The sequence below is a fragment of the Ovis aries genome, chromosome 5 (genome assembly GCF_016772045.2).
Source record: "Ovis aries strain OAR_USU_Benz2616 breed Rambouillet chromosome 5, ARS-UI_Ramb_v3.0, whole genome shotgun sequence".
NCBI lineage: Eukaryota > Metazoa > Chordata > Mammalia > Artiodactyla > Bovidae > Ovis > Ovis aries.
Window position 1 is genome coordinate 44051619 of NC_056058.1, and position 20938 is coordinate 44072556.

The window sequence follows — 20938 nt, forward strand, 5'->3', positions numbered from 1 at the left end:
GCAGAAAGTGGCTATGCATTGGGCATTTCTCAAAACCATTGAAAAGCAAGTGACTGATCCACTGCTCCCTGGAGCTAAAATATAGCACCTGAAGCAAACAATAGGCATGTTGAAAGCCTGAGAGGAAAATCCAGGGAGAGAGATGCTTTGGAATAAGAGAGCATTGTCTGCCATACATGTCCAGGGCAGGACACATGCTTAGGAAAGACCTGAGAAGATACCAGGCTTGCACTGTAACTGAGCTTTGGGCTCAGCACAAACTCAAAATTAACACTCAGTTTCAGTTGTAAGTGGGCTGGCTCAACATGGAAGGAGCTTCTCAACAAAGAGGCCATTTGCAAAGACGAGCAGAGTTTTTCTTCTCCCTCTTTCTCTTAGTCCTTTTCTCTTCCTTCTTTCATTCCTTCCTTTCTCTTTCTTTCCTTCTCTCTTTTTTTGTCCCTTTCCCCCTCTTTTTTTCCCTGAGTCATCTAAGAAAACCTCTGTTTAAATACTAATTGACCAGAAACTAAAGAAGAAGAGACTTCAGAAGTCATGCATTACAAAGAATATGGTCTTTACAAAAGTCACTAAACAGACAACTACTATCCATGGAAAGCAACAAACCCAACAATAAGGAGAAGAAAGAATTTGATTTCCAGAGTTACCACATTGTAAATTTTTAAACGTCCAGTTTTCAAAAAGATATCCTGTTACACAGGAGAAGTAAACAGAAGCTGTCCCTGAGGACACACCAGACAAAGATTTTAAGTCAACTTTGTAAATTATGCTCAGAGAGCTAAAGGAATTCACAGGCAAAAAGCTGAATGTAATTAGGAGGACAATGTTTCAGCAAATAGAATATGTCAATAAAGAGAAATTATAAAAAGAAATGAAACACAAATTTTGGAACTGTAAAGTATAATAATAAAAAAATTCACTAGGAAGATCAAGGGCAGATTTGAGCAGCCAAAAGAAATAATCAGTGAACTTGAAGTCAAATCAGCTGGACTTAGCCAGCCTAGGGAACAGAAAGAGAAAAGAATGATGAAAAATGAACAGTCTTAAGAGACATGTGGGACACCATAAAGCATATTAGCATTCACACAGTAGGAGTTCCAGAAGGAGAGGAGAGAAAGAGGAAGAAGTAATAGTTTATGAAATAGTGGCCCCAACGTTTACAAATTTGATAAAGAGTATGTCAAGAATCTTAGTGAACTCTGAGGAGAAACAAAGAGATCCACACTGAGACACACTGTAATCAACTATCAAAAGTCAAAGACAAAGAGAAATCTGAAAGCAGCAAGACAGAAGCACCTTGTTGCATACAAAGAGTCCTCAATAAGATTAGCAGCTGATCTCTCCTCAGAAACTGTGAGGAGAGAAGGCAGTGAAATGACATGTTTAAAGTACTGAAAGAAGAATATTGTCAACCAATAATTCTATATCCAGCAAAACTATCCTCCAAAAAAAATGAAGAAGAAATTAAGATTTTTCCAGGTAAACAAAACCTGAGAGAATTTGCTTCTGGTAGACCTGCTCTACAAGAATTGCTAAAGATAGTCCTTTAGGTGAAAATGAAATTAGACAGTAACAACACATTATTGACCAGGGGATTTCTGCAGAAACATAAGGTTCGTCTAGTCAAGGCTATGGTTTTTCCAGTGGTCATGTATGGATGTGAGAGTTGGACTGTGAAGAAGGGTGAGCGCCGAAGAATTGATGCTTTTGAACTGTGGTGTTGGAGAAGACTCTTGAGAGTCCCTTGGACTGCAAGGAGATCCAACCAGTCCATTCTGAAGATCAACCCTGGGATTTCTTTGGAGGGAATGATGCTAAAGCTGAAACTCCAGTACTTTGGCCACCTCATGTGAAGAGTTGACTCATTGGAAAATACTTTGATGCTGGGAGGGATTGGGGGCAGGAGAAGAAGGTGACGACCGAGGATGAGATGGCTGGATGGCATCACTGACTCGATGGACGCGAGTCTGAGCAAACTCCAGGAGATGGTGATGGACAAGGAGGCCTGGCGTGCTGCGATTCATGGGGTCACAAAGAGTCAGACACGACTGAGCTACTGAACTGAACTGAACTGAATGCCTACGGTGTTAATATGTCTCTGGTCAATGTGTTAAGCCATATGATGAAATAAAGGGCAGTGATAAATGTAACTGCATAGGTAAATATGAAAGCCAGTATTGTATTTTGGGTTTGAAAACAAACTCCTCCCTTTTTCTATATGGTTCAAAATAATTATAGATAGATAATGGGCATGCACTATATTTAGGTGTGTTTTGTCATGAAGTGGAGGAGGGATGGAATTTATAGGAACAAAATGGTTAATGTACTATTGAAGCTAAGGTTGTATTAATTCAAGATGGATTGTTGGGACTTCCCTGGTGGTCCAGTGGCTAAGACTCCATGCTCCCAGTGCAGACGACCTGGGTTCTATTCCTGCTTAGAAAACTAGATCCTACATGCTGCAACTAAGAGCTGGCATGTGAAAAGTAAAAAATCCTGCATGCTGCAGCAAAGATAGAAGATTAAGACCTGGTGCAGCCAAGTGAATGAATGAATAAATAAATGGATTGTTTTAAGTTTAAGAGGTCAGTTGTAATCTCGAGGGTAACCACCAAAAAACTAACTTTTAAAATGCAGAGAAAGAAGTGAGAAAAGAACCAAAATTACATACTACACAAAAATCAAACACCAGAGAGAGCAGTAGTGGAGGAACTGAAGGACAAAAAAGATGTGACTTATGTAAAACAAATAGCAAAATGGAGAAATATTTTCTTTCTTATCAGTACTTTAAATAAGTGAAGCTCTCCAATTAAGATAGAATTGATTCTAGAAAAAAAAATCCAAATATATGCTGTCACTTGAGATTCAAAGATACAAATAGATCGAAAATGAAAAATGAAAGAAGTTACTCCATGCAAATAGAAACCAAAGGAGAGTTAGGTTGGATATACTCATATCACACAAAAAAAGACATTAAAGAAAGCTGTTACAAGAGACAAAGGGGGGTATTATATATTGACAATAGAGTCAGTTCGTCAAGAAGATATAATAGTTTTCTCAAGTACACATGAAACATTTACCAGGATAGACCACATATTAGGCAACAAAACAAGTCTCAATAAATTAAAAAATATTGAAATCATATACATTATCTTTCCTGACAGTTATGGAATGAAACTAAAAATCAACAAAAGCAGGAAAACTGAAAATCTCCAAATATATGAAAATTAAACCACAAACTATTAAATAATAGTCAAAGAAGAAATTACAAAGCCATTTAGAAAATACTTTAAGACAAATGAACATGAAAATAAAGCATAGTGAAACTTATAGGTTGCAACAGAAGCAGTACTCAGAACAATATTTATACCTGTAAATGTCTGCATTATAACAAAAGAAAGATCTCAAATTACTAACCTAATTTTACATCCTAAGGAACTGGAAAAAGAACAAACTAAACTCAAAGCTATCTGAAGAAAAGAAGTGAAAAAGGTTAGAATGGACTTCCCTGGTGGCTCAGTGGTAAACAGTTCACCTGCCAGTGCAGGAGACATGGGTCTCCTGATCTGGGAAGATCCCACATGCCACAGGACAACTAAGCCCACTGAGCCTGTGCTTGGGAGCTGCAGCTAGTGAGCCCATGCTCCGCAGCTTCTGAAGCCTGCATGCCTTAGAGCCTGTGCTTTGCAACAAGAGAAGCCAGTGCAGTGAGCAACTCACCCTGCAGCTACAGAGTAGCCCCCACAACTGGAGAAAAGCCCACACAGCAACAAAGACCCAGTGCAGCCACACACACACAAGAAAAGACTGGCAAGACTCAAGTCCAGGGAGGCCGCATGCATTCTTTAATAATAATAAGATTACAGTGTGAAACAAAATAGAGAATAGAGAGATAACAGAGAAAAGTCAATAACATAAAAGATTAAAGTTCAGTTCTCTGAAGAGATCCACAAAACTGATAAGCTTTTAGCTAGACTGACTAAAAATAAGAAGACTCAAATTAATAATGAGAGAAATGAAAAGCTGGGACATTACTACTGACGTTATAGAAATAAAACGTTTAATATGAGAATACTGTGAACACTTTGTACACCAATGAATTAGATAATCTAGATGAAATGGAAAAAATCCTAGAAACATATCACCTACCAAACTGATTTAAGAAGAAATAGAAAACAGACATACTGAAACAGACCTATAAATAAAGAGGTTGGATCACTAATCAAAAGCCTCGCAGCAAAGAAATGCCCAGAACTGGATGGCTTTGGTGGTTAATTTTACTCTGCATTTAAAAAACAACAAGCACCAATCCTTCTCAGACTCTTCCAAAAGTAAGAGAAGAGGGAATATTTCTGAATTCATTCCATGAGGCCAGCATTACCCTGAGACCAAAGCCAAAAACATCACAAGAAATAAAGAGACCAACATCCCTACAAATATAGATGCATTAATCCTCAAGATATATCTGAGCCCAGAAGTGTACTTAAAAAGGTTATATGCCACGACTAAGTGGAATTTATCCCAGGAGTGGAACGGTGGTTCAGCTCGGGAAAAGCAATGCATGTAATACATCAGTAGAGTGAAGGAAACAAAATTCCCTCAGTAGATAACTGAAGAAGCATTTGACAAAATTCAACACCCTTTCATGGTTAAAAAAACAAACAAACTAGAAATGGAAAGGAAATTTCTTAATTTGATAATGGGTAATTATGAAGAAATCCCACAGCTAACATAATACTCAATGGTAAAAGACTGAAAATCTTTCCTTTGAGATTAAGAACAAGACAAATGCCTGTTTTCACCGTTATTCAACATTGCACTGAAAGTTCTAGCCAGAGCAGTTAGGCAAGAAAAAGAACTGAAAGTTATCCAGATTGGAAAGGAAGAACCAAAATTACCTAAATTTGACTTGATCTTATATATAGAAAATTCTAAAGAATACATCCATACACAAACTCAACTATTAGAGCTATTAAATGAATTCAGTAAAGTTGCAGGATACAAGATTAACAACCAAAATTTGTTGTATTTCTGTACACTAATAGGAACATTATGAAAAGGAAATTAAGAAAATTCCATTTACAATAGCATTCAAAATAATAAAATACCTAGGAGTAAATTTAGCCAAGGAGATGAGAGATGTATAAATTGAAAATTATAAAACATTGCTAAAAGAAATTAAAACCTAAATAAAAAATGTAACGGCATCCTATATTCATGGATTAAAAAACTTATTAAGAGGACTATCCAAAGTGAACTACAAATTCAGTTCAATTCCTATCAAAATTTCAATGGCCTTTTAAAAAAAGAGATTTAAAACCAGATTCTTAAATCCATATGCCTGTGAATAGCCAAGAAAACATTGAAAATCAAGAACAAAAGTTGGAGAACTTGCATTTTCTGACTTCAGAAACTTTCTGTGTTGGCCTATTTTCTAAGTTGTGTCTGACTCTTGCAACCCCATGGACTGTAGCCCACCACGCTCCTATATCCATGGGATTTTCCAAGCAGGAATACTGGAGTAGGTTGCCATTTCCCTCTCTAGGAGATCTTCCGGACCCAATAATAGAACTGAGTCTCCTGCATTGCAGGAGGATTCTTTACTGAATGAGCTATGAGGGAAGCCCCTAAAAAACTTACAGAGATATAATAATGAAAAGAGTATGGTACTCACAGGACAGATACAGACCTATAGAATAGAGTTGACATTCTAGAAATAAATCCAAATACCTATGGCCAATTGACTCTTGACAAGGGTGCCACAACCTTTCAGGGGGAGAAAAATAATCTCTTCATCAAATGATGGGGGGGACAACTTGCTATCTACATGCAAAAGCTGTGAGCTGTCATTCACGGTGCTGGTCGTCGGGTTGGAAATAAGCAGCACAATGATGTAGGTAATGTAACTGTCCCCAGACTGCTCTGGGCGTCATTTACCAGATAAAGAATCCTTCTGAATACATTTTCTGGAAAGATAAGCTGCTGGTTCTATTGCTGAAACAGAAATGCCATTCCCATATTTTCTGTCATGTTGAAAGCAATGAAACATTTTTATCATGATTAGCATCAAATTTATGAAATAAAATGATATGGAAATAGAAAGCATCTATTTAAGAAGAAGCTATGAGCCATGCCGTGTAGGGCCACTCAAGACGGATGGGTCATGGTAGACAGTTCTGACAAGGTCTGCTGGAGAAGGGAATGGCAAACTACTGCAGTATTCTTGCCTTGAGAACCCCAAACAGTATGGAAAGGCAAAAGATAGGACACTGAAAGATGAACTCCCCAGATCGGTAAGTGCCCTATATGCTACTGGAGATCAGTGGAGAGATAACAGAAAGAATGAAGAGACGGAGCCAAAGTGAAAACAACGCCTAGTTATGGATGTGCTGGTGATGGAAGTAAAGTCCAATGCTGTAAAGAACAATATTGCCTAGGAACCTGGAATGTTAGGTCCATAAATCAAGGTAAATTGGAGGTGGTGAAACAGGAGGTGGCAAGAGTGAACATCGACATTTTAGGAATCAACAAACTATAATGGACTGGAATGGGCGAATTTAACTCAGATGACCATTATATCTACTACCGTGGGCAAGAATCCCTTAGAAGAAATGGAGTCGCCATCATAGTCAACAAAAGAGTCCAAAATGCAGTACTTGGGTGCAATCTCAAAAATGACAGAATGATCTCTGTTCATTTCTAAGGAAAACCATTCAATATCATGGTAATGCAAGTCTATGCCCCAACTGGTAATGCTGAAGAAGCTGAAGTTGAATGGTTCTGTGAAGACCTATAAGACCTTCTAGAACTAACACCCCCAAAATGATGTCCTTTTCATTATGGGGGACTGGAATGCAAAAGTAGGAAGTCAAGAGAGACCTGGAGTAACAGGCAAATTTGGCCTTGGAGTACAAAAATGAAGCAGGGCAAAGGGTAACAGAATTTTGCCAAGAATACCAAAATCAGATTGATTATATACTTTGCAGCCAAAGATGGAGAAGCTCTGTATAGTCAGCAAAAACAAGGCTGGGAGCTGACTGTAGCTCAGATCACGAACTTCTTGTTGCCAAATTCAGACTTAAATTGACGAAAGAAGGGAAGACCATTAGACCATTCAGGTATGACCTAAATCAAATCCCTTAAGATTATACAGTGGAAGTGACAAATAGATTCAAGGAATTAGATCTGATAGACAGTGCCTGAAGGACTATGGATGGGAGGTTTGTGACATTGTACAGGAGGCAGTGATCAAGACTATCCCCAAGAAAAAGAAATGCAAAAAGGCAAAATGGTTGTCTGAGGAGGCCTTACAAACAGGTGAGAAAAGAAGAGAATCAAAAGGGAAAGGAGAAAAGGAAAGATACCCATCTGAATGCAACTGTATAGGCCATGGGGTCACAAAGAGTCAGACACGACTGAGCAAACTTCACTTCAAAGAATAGCAAGGAGACATAGGAAAGCCTTCCTCAGTGATCAATGCAAAGAAATAGAGGAAAACAATAGAGTGGGAAAGATTAAAGATCTCTTCAAGAAAATTAGTGATACCAAGGGACCATTTCATGCAAAGATGGGCACAAAAAAGGATAGAAATGGATGGTATGGACCTAACAGAAGCAGAAGAGGTGGCAAGAATACACAGAAGAACTATAAGAAAAAAATTTTAACGATCCAGATAACTACAGTGGTGTGATCACTCACCTAGAGCCAGACATCCTGGAATGTGAAGTCAAGTGGGCCTTAGGAAGCATCACTACAAACACAGCTAGTGGAGGTGATGGAATTCCAGTTGAGCTATTTCAAATCCTAAAAGATGATGCTGTTAAAATGCTTCACTCAATATGAAAGCAAATTTGCAAAACTCAGCTGTGGCCACAGGACTGGAAAAGATCAGTTTTCATTCCAGTCCCAAAGAAAAGCAATGCCAAAGAGTGCTCAAACTACCGCACAATTGTACACCTCTTCAGTTCAGTTCAGTTCAGTTGCTCAGTTGTGTCTGACTCTTTGCGACCCCATGAATCACAGCATGCCAGGCCTCCTTGTCCATCACCATCTCCCAAAGTGTACCCAAACTCATGTCCATCAAGTCGGTGATGCCATCCAGCCATCTCATCCTCTGTCGTCCCCTTCTCCTCCTGCCCACAATCCCTCCCAGCATCAGGGTCTTTTCCAATGAATCAACTCTTCACATGAGGTGGCCAAAGTACTGGAGTTTCAGCTTCAGCTTCAGTCCTTCTACTGAACACCCAGGACTCATCTCTTTTAGGATGGACTGGTTGGATCTCCTTGCAGTCCAAGGGACTCTCAAGAGTCTTCTCCAACACCATAGTTCAAAAGCATCAATTCTTTGGCACTCAGCTTTCTTCACAGTCCAACTCTCACATCCATATATGACCACTGGAAAAACCATAGATCAGTGGAGAAATAACTCCAGAAAGAATAAAGGGATGGAGCCAAAGCAAAAACAATACCCAGATGTGGATGTGACTGGTGATAGAAGCAAGGTCCAATGCTATAAAGAGCAATATTGCATAGGAACCTGGAATGTCAGGTCCATGAATCAAGGCAAACTGGAAGTGGTCAAACAGGAGATGGCAAGAGTGAACATCGACATTCTAGGAATCAGAGAACTAAAATGGACTGGAATGGGTGAATTTAACTCAGATGACCATTATATCTACTACTGTGTACTCCTCTTTCACGCTAGCAAAGTAATGGTCAAAATTCTCTAAGCCAGACTTCAGCAGTATATGAACTGTGAACTTCCAGATGTTCAAGCTGGATTTAGAAAAGGCAGAGGAACCAGAGATCAAATTGCCAACATCCACTGGATCATGGAAAAAGCAAGAGAGTTCCAGAAAAACATCTATTTCTGCTTTATTGACATCAGAGCTTTGACTGTGTGTATCACAACAAACTGTGGAAAATTCTTCAAGAAAAGAAAATGCAAAACCACCTGACCTGCCTCCTGAGAAATCTGTATGCAGGTCAAGAAGCAACAGTTAGAACTGGACATGGAACAACAGACTGGTTTTTCCAAATTGGGAAAGGAGTACATCAAAGCTGTATATTGTCACCCTGCTTATTTAACTTATATGCAGAATACATCATGGCAAATGCCAGGCTGGATGATGCACGAACTGGAATTAAGATTGCCTGGAAAAATATCAATAACCTCAGATACACAGATGACACCACCCTTATGGCAGAAAGCGAAGAACTAAAGAGTCTCTTGATGAAAGTGAAAAAGGAGAGTGAACAAGTTGGCTTAAAACTCAACATTCAAAACTAAGATCATGACATCTGGTCATATCACTTCATGGCAAATAGATGGGGAGACAATGGAAGCAGTGAGAGACTTTATGTTGGGGGGTTCCAAAATCACTGCAGATGGTGGCTGCAGCCATAAAATTATGACACTTGTTCCTTGGAAGAAAAGCTATGACCAACCTAGACAGCATATTAAAAAGCAGAGACATTACTTTGCCAACAAAGGTCCATCTCATCAAAGTTATGGTTTTTCCAGTAGTCGGGTATGGATGTGAGAGTTGGACTATAAAGAAAGGTGAGTGCCAAAAAATTGATGCTTTTGAACTGTGGTGTTGGAGAAGACTCTTGAGAGTCCCTTGGACTGCAAGGAGATCTAACCAGTCTATCCTAAAGAAAATCAGTCCTGAATATTCATTGGAAGGACTGATGCTGAAGCTGAAGCTCCAATATTTTGGCCACTTGGTATGAAGAACTGACTCATTGGAAAAGACCCTGATGCTGGGAAAGATTGAAGGCAAGAGGAGAAGGGGATGACAGGGGATGAAATGGTTGGATGGCATCATTGACTTGATGGACATGTGTTTGAGCAAGCTCCGGGAGTTGGTGATGGACAGGGAAGCTTGGTGTGCTGCAGTCCATGGCGTTGCAAAGAGTCAGACACGACTGAGCCACTGAACTGTACTGTTCCTTGGAAGGAAAGCTATGACAAACCTAGACAATGTATTCAAAAGCAGAGATAGCATTTTGCTGACAAAATTCCAGGTATGGTTTTTCCAGTAGTCACGTACAGATGTGAGAGTTGGAACATAATGAAGGCTGAGTGCCGAAGAATTGTTGCTTTTGAACTGTGGTGCTGGAGAAGACTCTTGAGAGACCCTTGGACTGCAGAAAGATCAAACCAGTTAATCCCTAGTCAACCCTGAATATTCAGTGGAAGGACTGATGCTGAAGCTGAAGCTCTAATACTTTTGCCACCTGCTGGGAAGAGCCGACTCACTTGAAAAGACTCTGATGCCGGGAAATATTGCAGGCAAAAGGAGAAGGGGCAACAGAGGATGAGATGGTTGGATAGGATCACTGACTTAATGGACATGAGTTTGAGCAGACTCTGAAAAGTGAAGGACAGGGAAGCCTGGAGTGCTGCAGTCCATAGGGTAGCAGAGTCAGACACAACGTAGTGACTGAACAACATTGTAAGTAATCTAAAAATGTTTTAAAGTATGTGGGGAGAATATGTGTAGCTTGTATGCAGATACCATGCCATACTTTATAAGGGACTTGAGCATCCTTGGATTTTTTTATCCGTGGGATAGTCCTGGAACCAGTCCCCTGGGATTACTAAGGGACGACTTAGTATAACCTTCATGCCAAAACTACACAATGACAAAATGAAAAAGGAAAATTATGCCCAATATCATGAACTTGGACATTATAATCCCAAACAGAATATTAGGAAACTGAAGTTTTAAAAATATATGAAGAAGGTAATATATAACATTGCCAAGTTGGGCTTTTCCAGGAATGCAAGTATTAGAAAAATCTAGGTATTTTATTAACTAGCTTAAAATACTAAAGGAGAAAAAAGTCCAATAAAATCACTTTAAGAGATGCATAAAACAGTTTATCTTGAGTATCTTTCATGATAAAAATTTATCAAACTAGGGATAGAAAGGATTTGTTTTAAAGTAATTAAGAGTACCTATGAAAAACCTATATCAAAGTTCACACTCAATGGTGAAATTATAACAGCATTTTTTTAAAAGCTGTAGTCCAATTATTCTTGACAAGATTTGTATCAGTGTCTTAGCCAATGTATAATACAAGGAAAAGGAATTAAAAAAATTAAGAATTAGAAAGAAAGTTTTAAAAGACTAATTATTCACAGGTGTTACGATTTCTGCATAGAAATCCCCAAAGAATCTGGAATAAATATAAAGTTAATACAATTAATAAGTTAATAAAAAATAAAGCCCAGAAAATTTGGTAGATATATGATTAAGAAATAAAATATATTTAATATATCAGCAACAAAAGACTTAGCACTTCTTATAAGATACAGAAAGTGTTAGAGGCAAATCTAATAAAAGTATTGTGAGGTTTTTAAAGAGAAAGAAATGTATAAAGGTTATTAAAGAAGATGTAGGGAAATGGAAGGATATATTAGATCATGCATAGAAAGACTCAGTTTCTTCAAGATGCAGTCTCCCCCGGTTAAACTATATAATATCAGTGCAATTCCAATAAGAAATCTGGCAGGATTTTTTATGGGTTTCCAAAAGCCAATGCTAAAATTGAGATGGAAGAATGAAAGAAAGGAAAACCAAGATGGTTTTTAAAGTGAAAAGGGGAGAAGTCTTTCTGTAAGGCTTTCTATAAGTCTTTCTGTAAGGCCTGTTAGTAACTAAGCAGGATGAAATGCATGAATAGACAGCACAGATAGACAAACAGACCAGTGGAACAGGACAGAGTACTCAGAGTCAGACCTGGCTTGGATGAAAACCTGGCCCCTGACAGATGGCCCTGCAGATGACTGGTGGAAGACAGTTTCTTCATTAAACAGTACCTATGGAGGAAAACACTCCAGTTGAATCTCTACCTTCCAGCATACCCAGCTAAAGACCTAACTTGAAAAGTGAAACTTCAAAATGTTTAGAAGAAAATGTAGAAGATTTATATGATCTCAGGAGGGAAAGGAATTTTAAGGTATGAAATATATAAGCAATGAAGGAAAAGTTTGGTTAATTTGATTCCCTTAAAACTTTAAACTTGTGTTCATCAGAAGATCATTGAAGAGGTGAAAAGATAAGTCAGTGTAGGAGAAGCTATTTGAAACACATGTAGCAGGTCCAGCAAAAAATCTGGGGACAAATTAGGAACAACGGGTGATCAGGCAGAGGGTGACTACTATGAGGGTCTGGGAGAAATCACTCCAAGGCCAGTTGGTAATCTACATCTCGATGTACAGGTGATACACATAGATGGTAAATAAGATAGTAGTAAACATCATTTGATCACCGAGGCAGATCAGAATCACCAGGCACAGCAGAATCTTAGCAAACAGGAGAATTCCCTTTTGGGTGCTCCAGCAGCTGGGAGCCCGGGGGGTGCTCAGAACTGGTGTGCTCTGGGCAGGAGTCCCTGGGGACACGGAGGATCTATTCATAGGTTCAAGGACACTGTACTCCCAACCATCTTGCCTATGCACTGGCTGAGAGGAGGGCCCAGGGGCATAGGACCTCAAGTCTGCTTTTTAAGTGGCCCTGTATTTTTGCTCAAACTTTTTGTGCTTTTATAGGTAAAAAATTACAAAGAAGCTGAATATCACCCAATGGGTAACTAGATTAAAAAAATTATAATATTTTCATAAGTGGAATTGCTAAATAGTGGGTAGACTCTAAACTAGGTTTACATATGTCAACATGGATGAATCTTATAATTTTAAATAAAAAAATTTCCCAAAGGATACTTTAGTATATATGCAATTTATGTAGTATATGAAAGATGCAGAACCATACCATACACTTTTAGGGATACATATGTGGTAAAAGTATAAAATATATGAGCAAGGCATACTCCAAATTTGAAATAGGCTTGCTTTTGTGGAAAGGGAAGGGGATTTGATCAATGTTCTGCCTGTAGTGGTAATATTTTATTTCTTAAGCTAAATGGTAGTATATGGTTGTTCATTATATTATTCTTTTACATCTTTTTGTATATCTAAATGTTTCATTGTAGTTAACAAACATAAAAGTGTATGTAAATGGTTGCCATGTGGAGACCACAAATATAAGTGTACAGGACAAATAACACCACCAGAGGCCCTAATGTAATCCAAATGGATAGTTGTGGCTTGAGCTATAATTTCCAGTGATAGCATCTGACATATTTAAAAGGTGGTGTATCTCAAAACCTTTTCTATTTCCCCCTAGAAACTCTTTCTAGCCCCCCCCTTCAACCCACCCCAAACTCATCTCAGTTAAAGGCATCAGCATTTACCCTGTTGCTCTGTGTGAGGAATCTTCCGTGCCTTCTGTACATCCCTGAGTCCATCAGAAAGCCCTGTCCTCACTGCTTACAGAACCCATCTGGAATCTGTCCTCTTCTCTTCAGCCCCACACTGTCCCCCAGTCCAGTGCAATCTAACCCAGTCTCTTGCCTGAGTGATGCTAGAATTCTTCTACTGTCCATCATCTCCATCCTAACTTGCCTCCCAGTCGCTATTCCCACCAGCTTCCCCACACTGTCATTTCCATGGAGATCTCTTAAAACTGTAAATCAGTTCCCATCACTTCCTTGCTCAAGCTCCAAGGCTGAGGTTGAAGTTCACAGCCTTCCCCAGGCCTGCCAGGCCCTCCGTACACAGTTGGCCTCTCCACCTTCATCTCCTGCTCTGCTTGCCCCTTTCTGTTCCAGCCACTCTGGCGCTGCCGTTCCTTTCTCACTTTAGGACGCTTGTGCACACCCCTGGGAAGTATTCTAGATTTTGTTATGGCTGCATTCCTGGCTTTAGCAAGGCCTCCACTCTGCACCTTTTCTGAGTAGCTGTCATGACCGCCCCTCCCCACCTGACCAGTCCCTTTCTCCCTTGTGGCCATTTCACTTTCCTTCCTGTGTGATGGTGTATATATGTATTTGTCTAAACCTTCATTTCTGTCTCTCCTACTAGACTGTCAGTTTCATAGGGGCTGGACATTTTCTGTCTCATTCATTGTTGTGTTTCTTTACGATAAGAAAAAGATGCCTCAAAAAGTGCGTTTTGGTAAAATAAAATCCCCTGGAATTGTTCATACATAAGAAGAATTTGAATAAGGTTGTTTCATAAGGTGTAACAGTTGAAAATAAGCAGAATATTCTTCAGAAGCAGATTAGTTAACTGATTTTAAGTAGGTGTGATAATAGAGTAAATATAAGTAGATGTGTGAGTAGTTCATCTCTGTTCATCTGGGTATTAAAGTTGGCCAGAAGGCTGTTGGAATCTTCTCTTTGGGAGCCTTCCTTCCGTGTTGCCTGATGTATACTTCCCACTGGGCCTCGATAGTCATTCTGACTGTCAATCATTCCCAAGCTCTCTGGGTTGAGGCCACAGGGTAGGGAAGACTCAGAAGGAGAAGGGAATCAGGCACGCTGTGTCCACTGTGTGTCCGGGACTCTGCCTGGGTTTCTCTGTCCTGTGGCTGACTTAGGAGCATCCTGCCCCTGCCAACACGTGCCCCTCGTTGGGTGGCCCAGGCGGGGGAAGGTGTGCAGCTTGGTCTGACCCTGCCACCCTTGCCACCCTGCAGGTCTCAGAGCTCATCTTTGTGTCCATCTATAGCTCTGAGTTCTGCATGAAACTCTACGTGGACCCCGTCAACTACTGGAAGGATGGCTACAACCTGCTCGATGTGGTCATTATCATCATCATCTTCATCCCCTACAGTCTCCGCAAGATCAAGGGCAAGCACTACCCCTACCTCAACATCGCCGACGGTGTGCAGTCCCTGCGCATCCTCAAGCTTATCACCTACAGCCGCGGCATCCGGGTGAGTGGCCTGGAGTGCTACGGCTCTGCGAGTGCGGGCGATAGGGCCCCGATGAAATGGTACTTCCGTTTCTCTCCTACGGTGGTTGAGTCCTCTTGTGTGGGAGGTTGATCTTTACCTGTTTTATCTCATTTCCCCCTCAGACGATTCTAGGAAAGGTGTTAGCCATGTTTTACAGAGGAGGAAACTGAGACCCACAGTCACTCAGCAGTTAGACACTGGAGCTGAGCTTTGAAAGCTCTTCTGACTCGAGCCCATCTCCTCTTTCCCTCTCTCCCATGCTGCAGAGTGACTGCTTTTCTTATGGTCCAGACCCTTTGGAGTATGTGCCCAGGAGCCTCCAGCTCTTTGATGGCTCTGGCCGCTCACGTCTTCCCCCAGAAAACTAAAAGTCTGCAGCTTCTCTTGAGGGGAGGGTCTCATGACTTGTTCAGGAAGCTCTGGAAGTCCTGCTCCTGCTGGTGGCTGGTCTTTACTTGGCTCAGTGGTGTCAGAGCGCACTTCAGAGGTGGCCCAAGCACGCCCTCAGGCGCTCGTCCTGGGCCCAGTGTGTTTGCCCAGGCTCTGCTCAGGCCCACGCTTCTCCGGGAAGGGGCTTTTTTGGACCTATTGACTGTGCAGACCTCACCTACACGCTGCATACCATTGGCGCGTTCTTTGTGACTTCTTACCTCTTTAATCTTGGCAATCTTGGGAAAGAAGTTCTTTTTCTCTTGCAGGAGTGGAGGCAGCATTTTTTTTTTAAACATCTCATTTTTTAAACATCTCAGTTCTTTTGGAATGAATCCCCAAACACTGGTTTTCTTTCTCCGAGGAGAGGAGGGAGGTGTGGGGTGGGCATTTATTCCTGCAGGCAGCTGCCAGACTGGTCTGCATGCAGGGCAGCCCTGGTGCTCCTTGGCTGTCTCTCTGCTTCACACTTCACCTCGAACTGTCAGAACTTCACTGTCTTGGGTCCCAGCTCTACCAGTGCCTCCTGTTCTATGTTAATAGTTTATTGGCTTAGAAAAAAAGAATTTTTGCAGTTGACAATGGTGGCACAATGCAAGGGGCTGGAGAGTGGGTTCCAGCCCTGCCGGTGTATCACAATGTGACTGTGGATGAGACGTTTTGTTTCTCTGAGCTTCTGATCCTGCATCTTGAAATAGGAACATCTCCCTACCTTGACAAGGTATCAGGGACAGATCTAGGTAGCTGAACATGTATAGGCAAGACTCCAGGGCAGGGAGAACGAACGATGAGGCGTGGGAGATAAGACCAACACCCATGTCATGGACGAAGACTGAGATCACAAGATGAAGACCTGCCTGTGAGATGGGGCCCAGAAAACCTGGGAAGCCCCACTCCTCTGAGCCCTCTTCATTCCTGTTTCCAAGGTGGCTCCCCTGCTCCTCCTGGACCTGGAAGAGCATTCAGGGCTGGCCCTCAGCTGAGGAGCAGGAGCAGGACACCCTGGGATGAACAGAGGCAGGCTGGGTTCCAGTAGAGTGCTCAGGGGTGCTGATGGGGCGACTACCCGGGCCCTGGGGCAACACAGGCGATCCCCCCATGGGTGACTGAGCGTGGAGGCCGTGCCCTGGTGAACCACTGTTAGATTGCTCCCGCCCTCAATCTGGACACTGTTCCCACTCGTTCATTCAACCATTAATGGAGCATCTACCATGTGCTAGGCAAGGCATCAGGTACTGGGGCAGCTATGGTTGGGACAGGCTGAACCGCTGTCCTCTGAGCCCAGCCCGGCCGGCAGCCTGACCTAGCCCTTGTGTCTCTGCCTTGTAGACGCTCATCACTGCCATGGGGCAGACAGCCTACACCGTGGCCTCTGTGCTCATCCTGTTCTTCATCCTAATGTACATCTTCGCCATCCTGGGCTTCTGCCTGTTTGGACTTCCAGAGGGGGGTGACATGAGTAACTGGGGGAACCTGGCTTTGGCCTTCTTCACCCTCTTCAGCTTGGCCACGGTACCATGTTTGGGAATAGTGGCGGGGGTCGGGGGCAGGCAGGGGCCTTGAAAGGGGACTGGCAGCTGGTGCGAGCGTGTGGACATGCTGGGCCTCACTTGGGGTCTTTCCCACACTCAGACACTTAGCTGGGGTTGGGGGGAAGCTGAGGAATGGCCTCCCAGGACTAGGCACAGGCCAGCACCCTAGCCAAGAGTCCATCACTGACTGTAATCTTGTGACTCCCTACCGCATTCTTATTTGCCCCATGGGGTGGTAGAACTTTTTAAAAGTTCTCAAAAGATAATTCATCCTAATTGAAGTGTAATTTAGAAGGAAAACCCACATCACGAAGCCTTTTGGGGAATAGGCTGTCACAAATCCATGCAGAATAAGTCTGCAAAACCTGAGTCTCAAAGTCTAGATTCTATTCGGTTCTGGCAAGACTGAGGTCTTTTCCAAAGGAGGGCCTGGCAGAGGGGCAGTGTCTCTTGGGGAAGGCTGGAAGGCCTTTTGGAGAAGAGCCCTTAGGGCACATTGGCCAGAAGTGCCCACACCCAGTGGTGCCCTGCATCTCCAGGCCAGCCTGTATGCACTGCAGTTGGTGGATTAGGGGGTGTGATGTGGAGGGGCTGACGTGGAAGAAGAGCCAGCCTGCTCCTCAGTAGGGCCAGGGCTCCCCTAGGGCAGGTGAGCAGGAGCCCTGCCCCCTGAGCCTTGGCACTTGCCCTGCCTGCACAGGTCGATGGCTGGACAGACCTGCAGGAGCAGCTGGATGCCCGGAATTTGATTCTGAGCCGTTCGTTCACCATCATCTTCATCTTGCTTGCCTCCTTTGTCTTCCTCAGCATGTTTGTGGGTGTGATGATCATCCACACGGAGGTGAGGTGGCGCTTGTAAGGACTGGCGGGGCGGCGGGGTGGTTGTTGGTTAAGTGTGGCAGGTGGATCATCTCTGAGCCGTCTTGCTCCGGAAGTGGAAGGGAGGGGGCCAGGTGGGCCCATCTCTATGCTGGCGCAACCCTTCTCCCTGAGCCCTCCCTCATGATGGTGGCCAGCAGGACAGGTACTTGGGAGGTCATTGCAGCTGCAGCGGGCAGCTTGAGTTGGGGGCTGGCCCTGTGAGGGGGTCCTCCTGCTGAGGGGCCTGAGTGGCAGTGGGAGACTGGGGAAGAGGGAGGTGGGGACAGTGCACAGGAATAGCCCTGCATCTTACCTCCATCCTCCTGCCCTCTAGGACTCCATCAAAAAGTTTGAGCAGGAGCTGATGCTGGAGAGACGCATGAACCTCATGGAAGAGAAGCAAGTGATTTTGAAGCGGCAGCAGGAAGAGGTTGGCAAGCTGATGCAGGCCCAGGTAGGCTGTCTCCATGGGCAGGCAGACAAGCAGAGGGACAGTCAGTGCTGAAGGAATGGTCAGGAAGACGGGCCTGGGGGCTGGGGTGGCAGGCGGGTGGCCGTAGGCATCTGTGCATTTGGAGAGTCGGCTGCCCACCCCTCTCTAGTTCTCAGAGTCAGACTGTGTTCTCTACCTGTTTGTATTTTCTCTGGACCTCTTCAAGTGTTGAGTGTTGTGATCATACTATTTCCCTCCTTCATGGGCAACACTCCATTGTGGGCCATTGACTATAGCCCACTAGGCTCCTCTGTCCATGCGATTTCCCAGGCAAGCAAACTGGAGTGGGTTGTCATTTCCTTCTCCAGGGAATCTTCCTGACCCAGGGATTGAACCCAGGTCTCCTGAATTGCAGGCAGATTCTTTACCATCTTAGCCACGAGGGAAGCGCTAACATTTCCCTCCTTCATGGACAACACTCCATTGCTGGGCCACTGGCCTGGAGCAGTCTTGTTCCCAAGGATTCACTAGGTGCCAGGCAGGCTCCATTCCCATTCGCTGAGCGGGGGAGGTCACAGAGGCCCTGACAGGTGGTACTAACCTCAGTTTTTCTAAACTGGAACAAGAATGAGCTCAATGGGCTGGAGATGTTCTGTCAAGCATGATACAGCTGTGAGGGCTGAAGTCCTCTGAGCTGCCTGGAGTGCCCAGCCAGGTCCTGAACCACTACCCCTTTCTCCCCACGAGGCCAGTGCCTCTCTCCTCAGCCTCCTCTCCGAGGTGGAGACATCCCCCTGGTTTGTGTGCCTGAGACTTGTCCACAACAGGGTGAAATGCTGAGCCGTGCTCAGGCTATCCCAGTTCCTTCCATGTCACCTGTCCTCATAGTGGCTCACCAGGTGACCCCAGGCAGTGGGGTCCAGGCCCAGAAGGGGTTGGGGTGACCTGTGCTTGTACTCAGGACTCATCTTGGGGCCAGGGTCAGGCCTCTGCCTGCGTTCCTCGTGGAGGGTCCCCGGGTCTTCGTGTAGCAAGACTCTCATCGTCTTGCTCTGTTTATGCTCCTCTCTCTAGAAAGATCTTGACCACAAGAGTTTCACTGAGCTGGTGGAGAAGTTTAAGAAGACTTTACGGCACACTGACCCCATGGTCTTGGATGATTTTGGCACTAGCCTGCCCTTCATTGACATCTACTTGTCCACCCTGGACAACCAGGATGCTACCATCTACAAGTCAGTCCCAGCTCCGCTGACCCTGGCCCATGGGCCCTGGTGGGGTGCTGGCTGATGTACAGGGAAGGCAGAGCCAGGTCTTTCTTGGGGGGTGTGCAGGGGCTGGGCTGCTGTATGGGCAGGTCTGTTGCTGGTGGGGGGAGCACGGCCCATTGGTCCTCCTCAGTTTAAAAAACTGACCTGTTTTAAAACATTGTTTCCTTTGATTCTCCAAGAGCACCTCACCAAGCCCTTCTCAGTGGGGCAGAGGAAAGACCTCTGGCTGCAAGTCAGAAGCTGAAGCTCCTGACGTGCTTGTTACTGCTTCCTGTGTGACTCTGGCCAAATCTTTGTCCCTTTCCCACCTGTCACAGGAAGGACTGACACTAGGAAAGCAGTGTGTGTGAAGCCCGGGGCTGTGCTCAGTGTGAGTTAGCTGGGGTCACACTGGCCATTACTGCAGGAAGAAGAGGGGCACAGTTAGCCTGATGTCTCAACAGAAGCCCCCTGGAGGGCTTTGTAGACTGAGGGGGTCTAGGAGTGCCTGGTGTTGGCCCAAGAGTAGATCTGGCAGTGTCCAGGCAACCCTCAGGCAGTCACTTCACTCAGAGCCCAGGAGTCTGCTATCTCCAACCTAACATGGGCAGTAAGATAACTTCCTCCCGAAGCCCAGGGACCCTGGCCAACCTGGCCTTCCCACCCAGCCCAGTCTGGTTCTCAGGTCCCTGCTCTTTCTTTACCCACACCTGCCAGGTATGGTGGACATGCAGGTGCAAGCGTGCAGTGGGCAGGGCCAGGTGGAGTGGAGCCCACTGTGAGCTAAGGCCCTTCTCCTCGATTCCCAGGCTTCAGGAGCTGTACTACGAGATCGTGCACGTGCTGAGCCTCATGCTTGAAGACTTGCCCCAGAAGAAGCAGTCCCAGTCCTCGGAGAAGGTCGATGAGAAGTAGCTGGATGTGGGCACCCGGCCACCATGGGCCTCGCAGGCTGTGACCCGCCTCCCCCCACCGCCCCCCATTAAACACATGTTTTCTGAGTTGACCTCTGTGTGGCTGCTGCTGTGATCGTGACATCTGTCCACCTTTGGGAGCTGACCCGAGTCGGTGCCCATGAAGTCTGATTCCTCCTCACATGACACAGCGAGGCCTTGGGAATGAGGAGTGGGGAGAGAGGAGCTCAAGGCTCACCCTGCCAGGGGCCACACCTGGGGGCCACGCTGGCTCTCCCTTCCCTCGGCCCCGCAGCCAGGTCCCACTGGGCTCCTGGGAAAGCCACCTGGACCCTGGACTGAGAAGGGCCTCCCACAGCCCCATGAGAGCGCATGGCTCCTGTGACCTGGTGAGGCCCCACTGGCCCAGGAAGCTCTGCTGGCTCGCCCGTGTGGGCACCCCGTGCTTACAGGGTTACAGCTCTCTCTCTGCATGCAGTGCCATGGAGGTCTCTCTCTGGAATTCTGCTCTGCTCTTCCTGAGGCTCACGGTGATAGTGGCAGCATCAGGCATTTGGGCTGCTCCCTTCCCTTAGTTAGAACCCTTTACTCAAAAGGCAGCCCTTTCCGTGTCATCCCTGGCCAGATGAGTCCCGCAGTCGGCAAGGCCCTGGCCCACCAGTGTTGGAGCCATCTGAAGGCCCAGGTGGTGGGGGTGGGGTGGGATGGTGGC

At 44.5% G+C, this 20938-nt stretch overlaps 1 protein-coding gene across 2 annotated transcripts in view; it reads left to right on the plus strand.

Annotated features, from left to right (window-relative positions):
* CATSPER3 (cation channel sperm associated 3) overlaps positions 1-20318 on the plus strand; it is a 34757-nt gene extending 14439 nt beyond the window's left edge. Inside the window, exons 4-9 of one of the 2 annotated variants that reach the window (XM_042250533.1) lie at positions 14582-14789; positions 16569-16751; positions 17472-17612; positions 17967-18086; positions 19140-19297; positions 20122-20318. In XM_042250533.1, the coding sequence (XP_042106467.1) occupies positions 14582-14789; positions 16569-16751; positions 17472-17612; positions 17967-18086; positions 19140-19297; positions 20122-20227 (916 nt within the window). In that variant the 3' untranslated portion in view covers positions 20228-20318. Of the gene's footprint in view, positions 1-14549; positions 14790-16568; positions 16752-17471; positions 17613-17966; positions 18087-19139; positions 19298-20121 lie in introns of both variants that reach the window. The other variant, XM_042250534.2, reaches the window with a different exon arrangement.
* Positions 20319-20938: the final 620 nt, after the last annotated feature.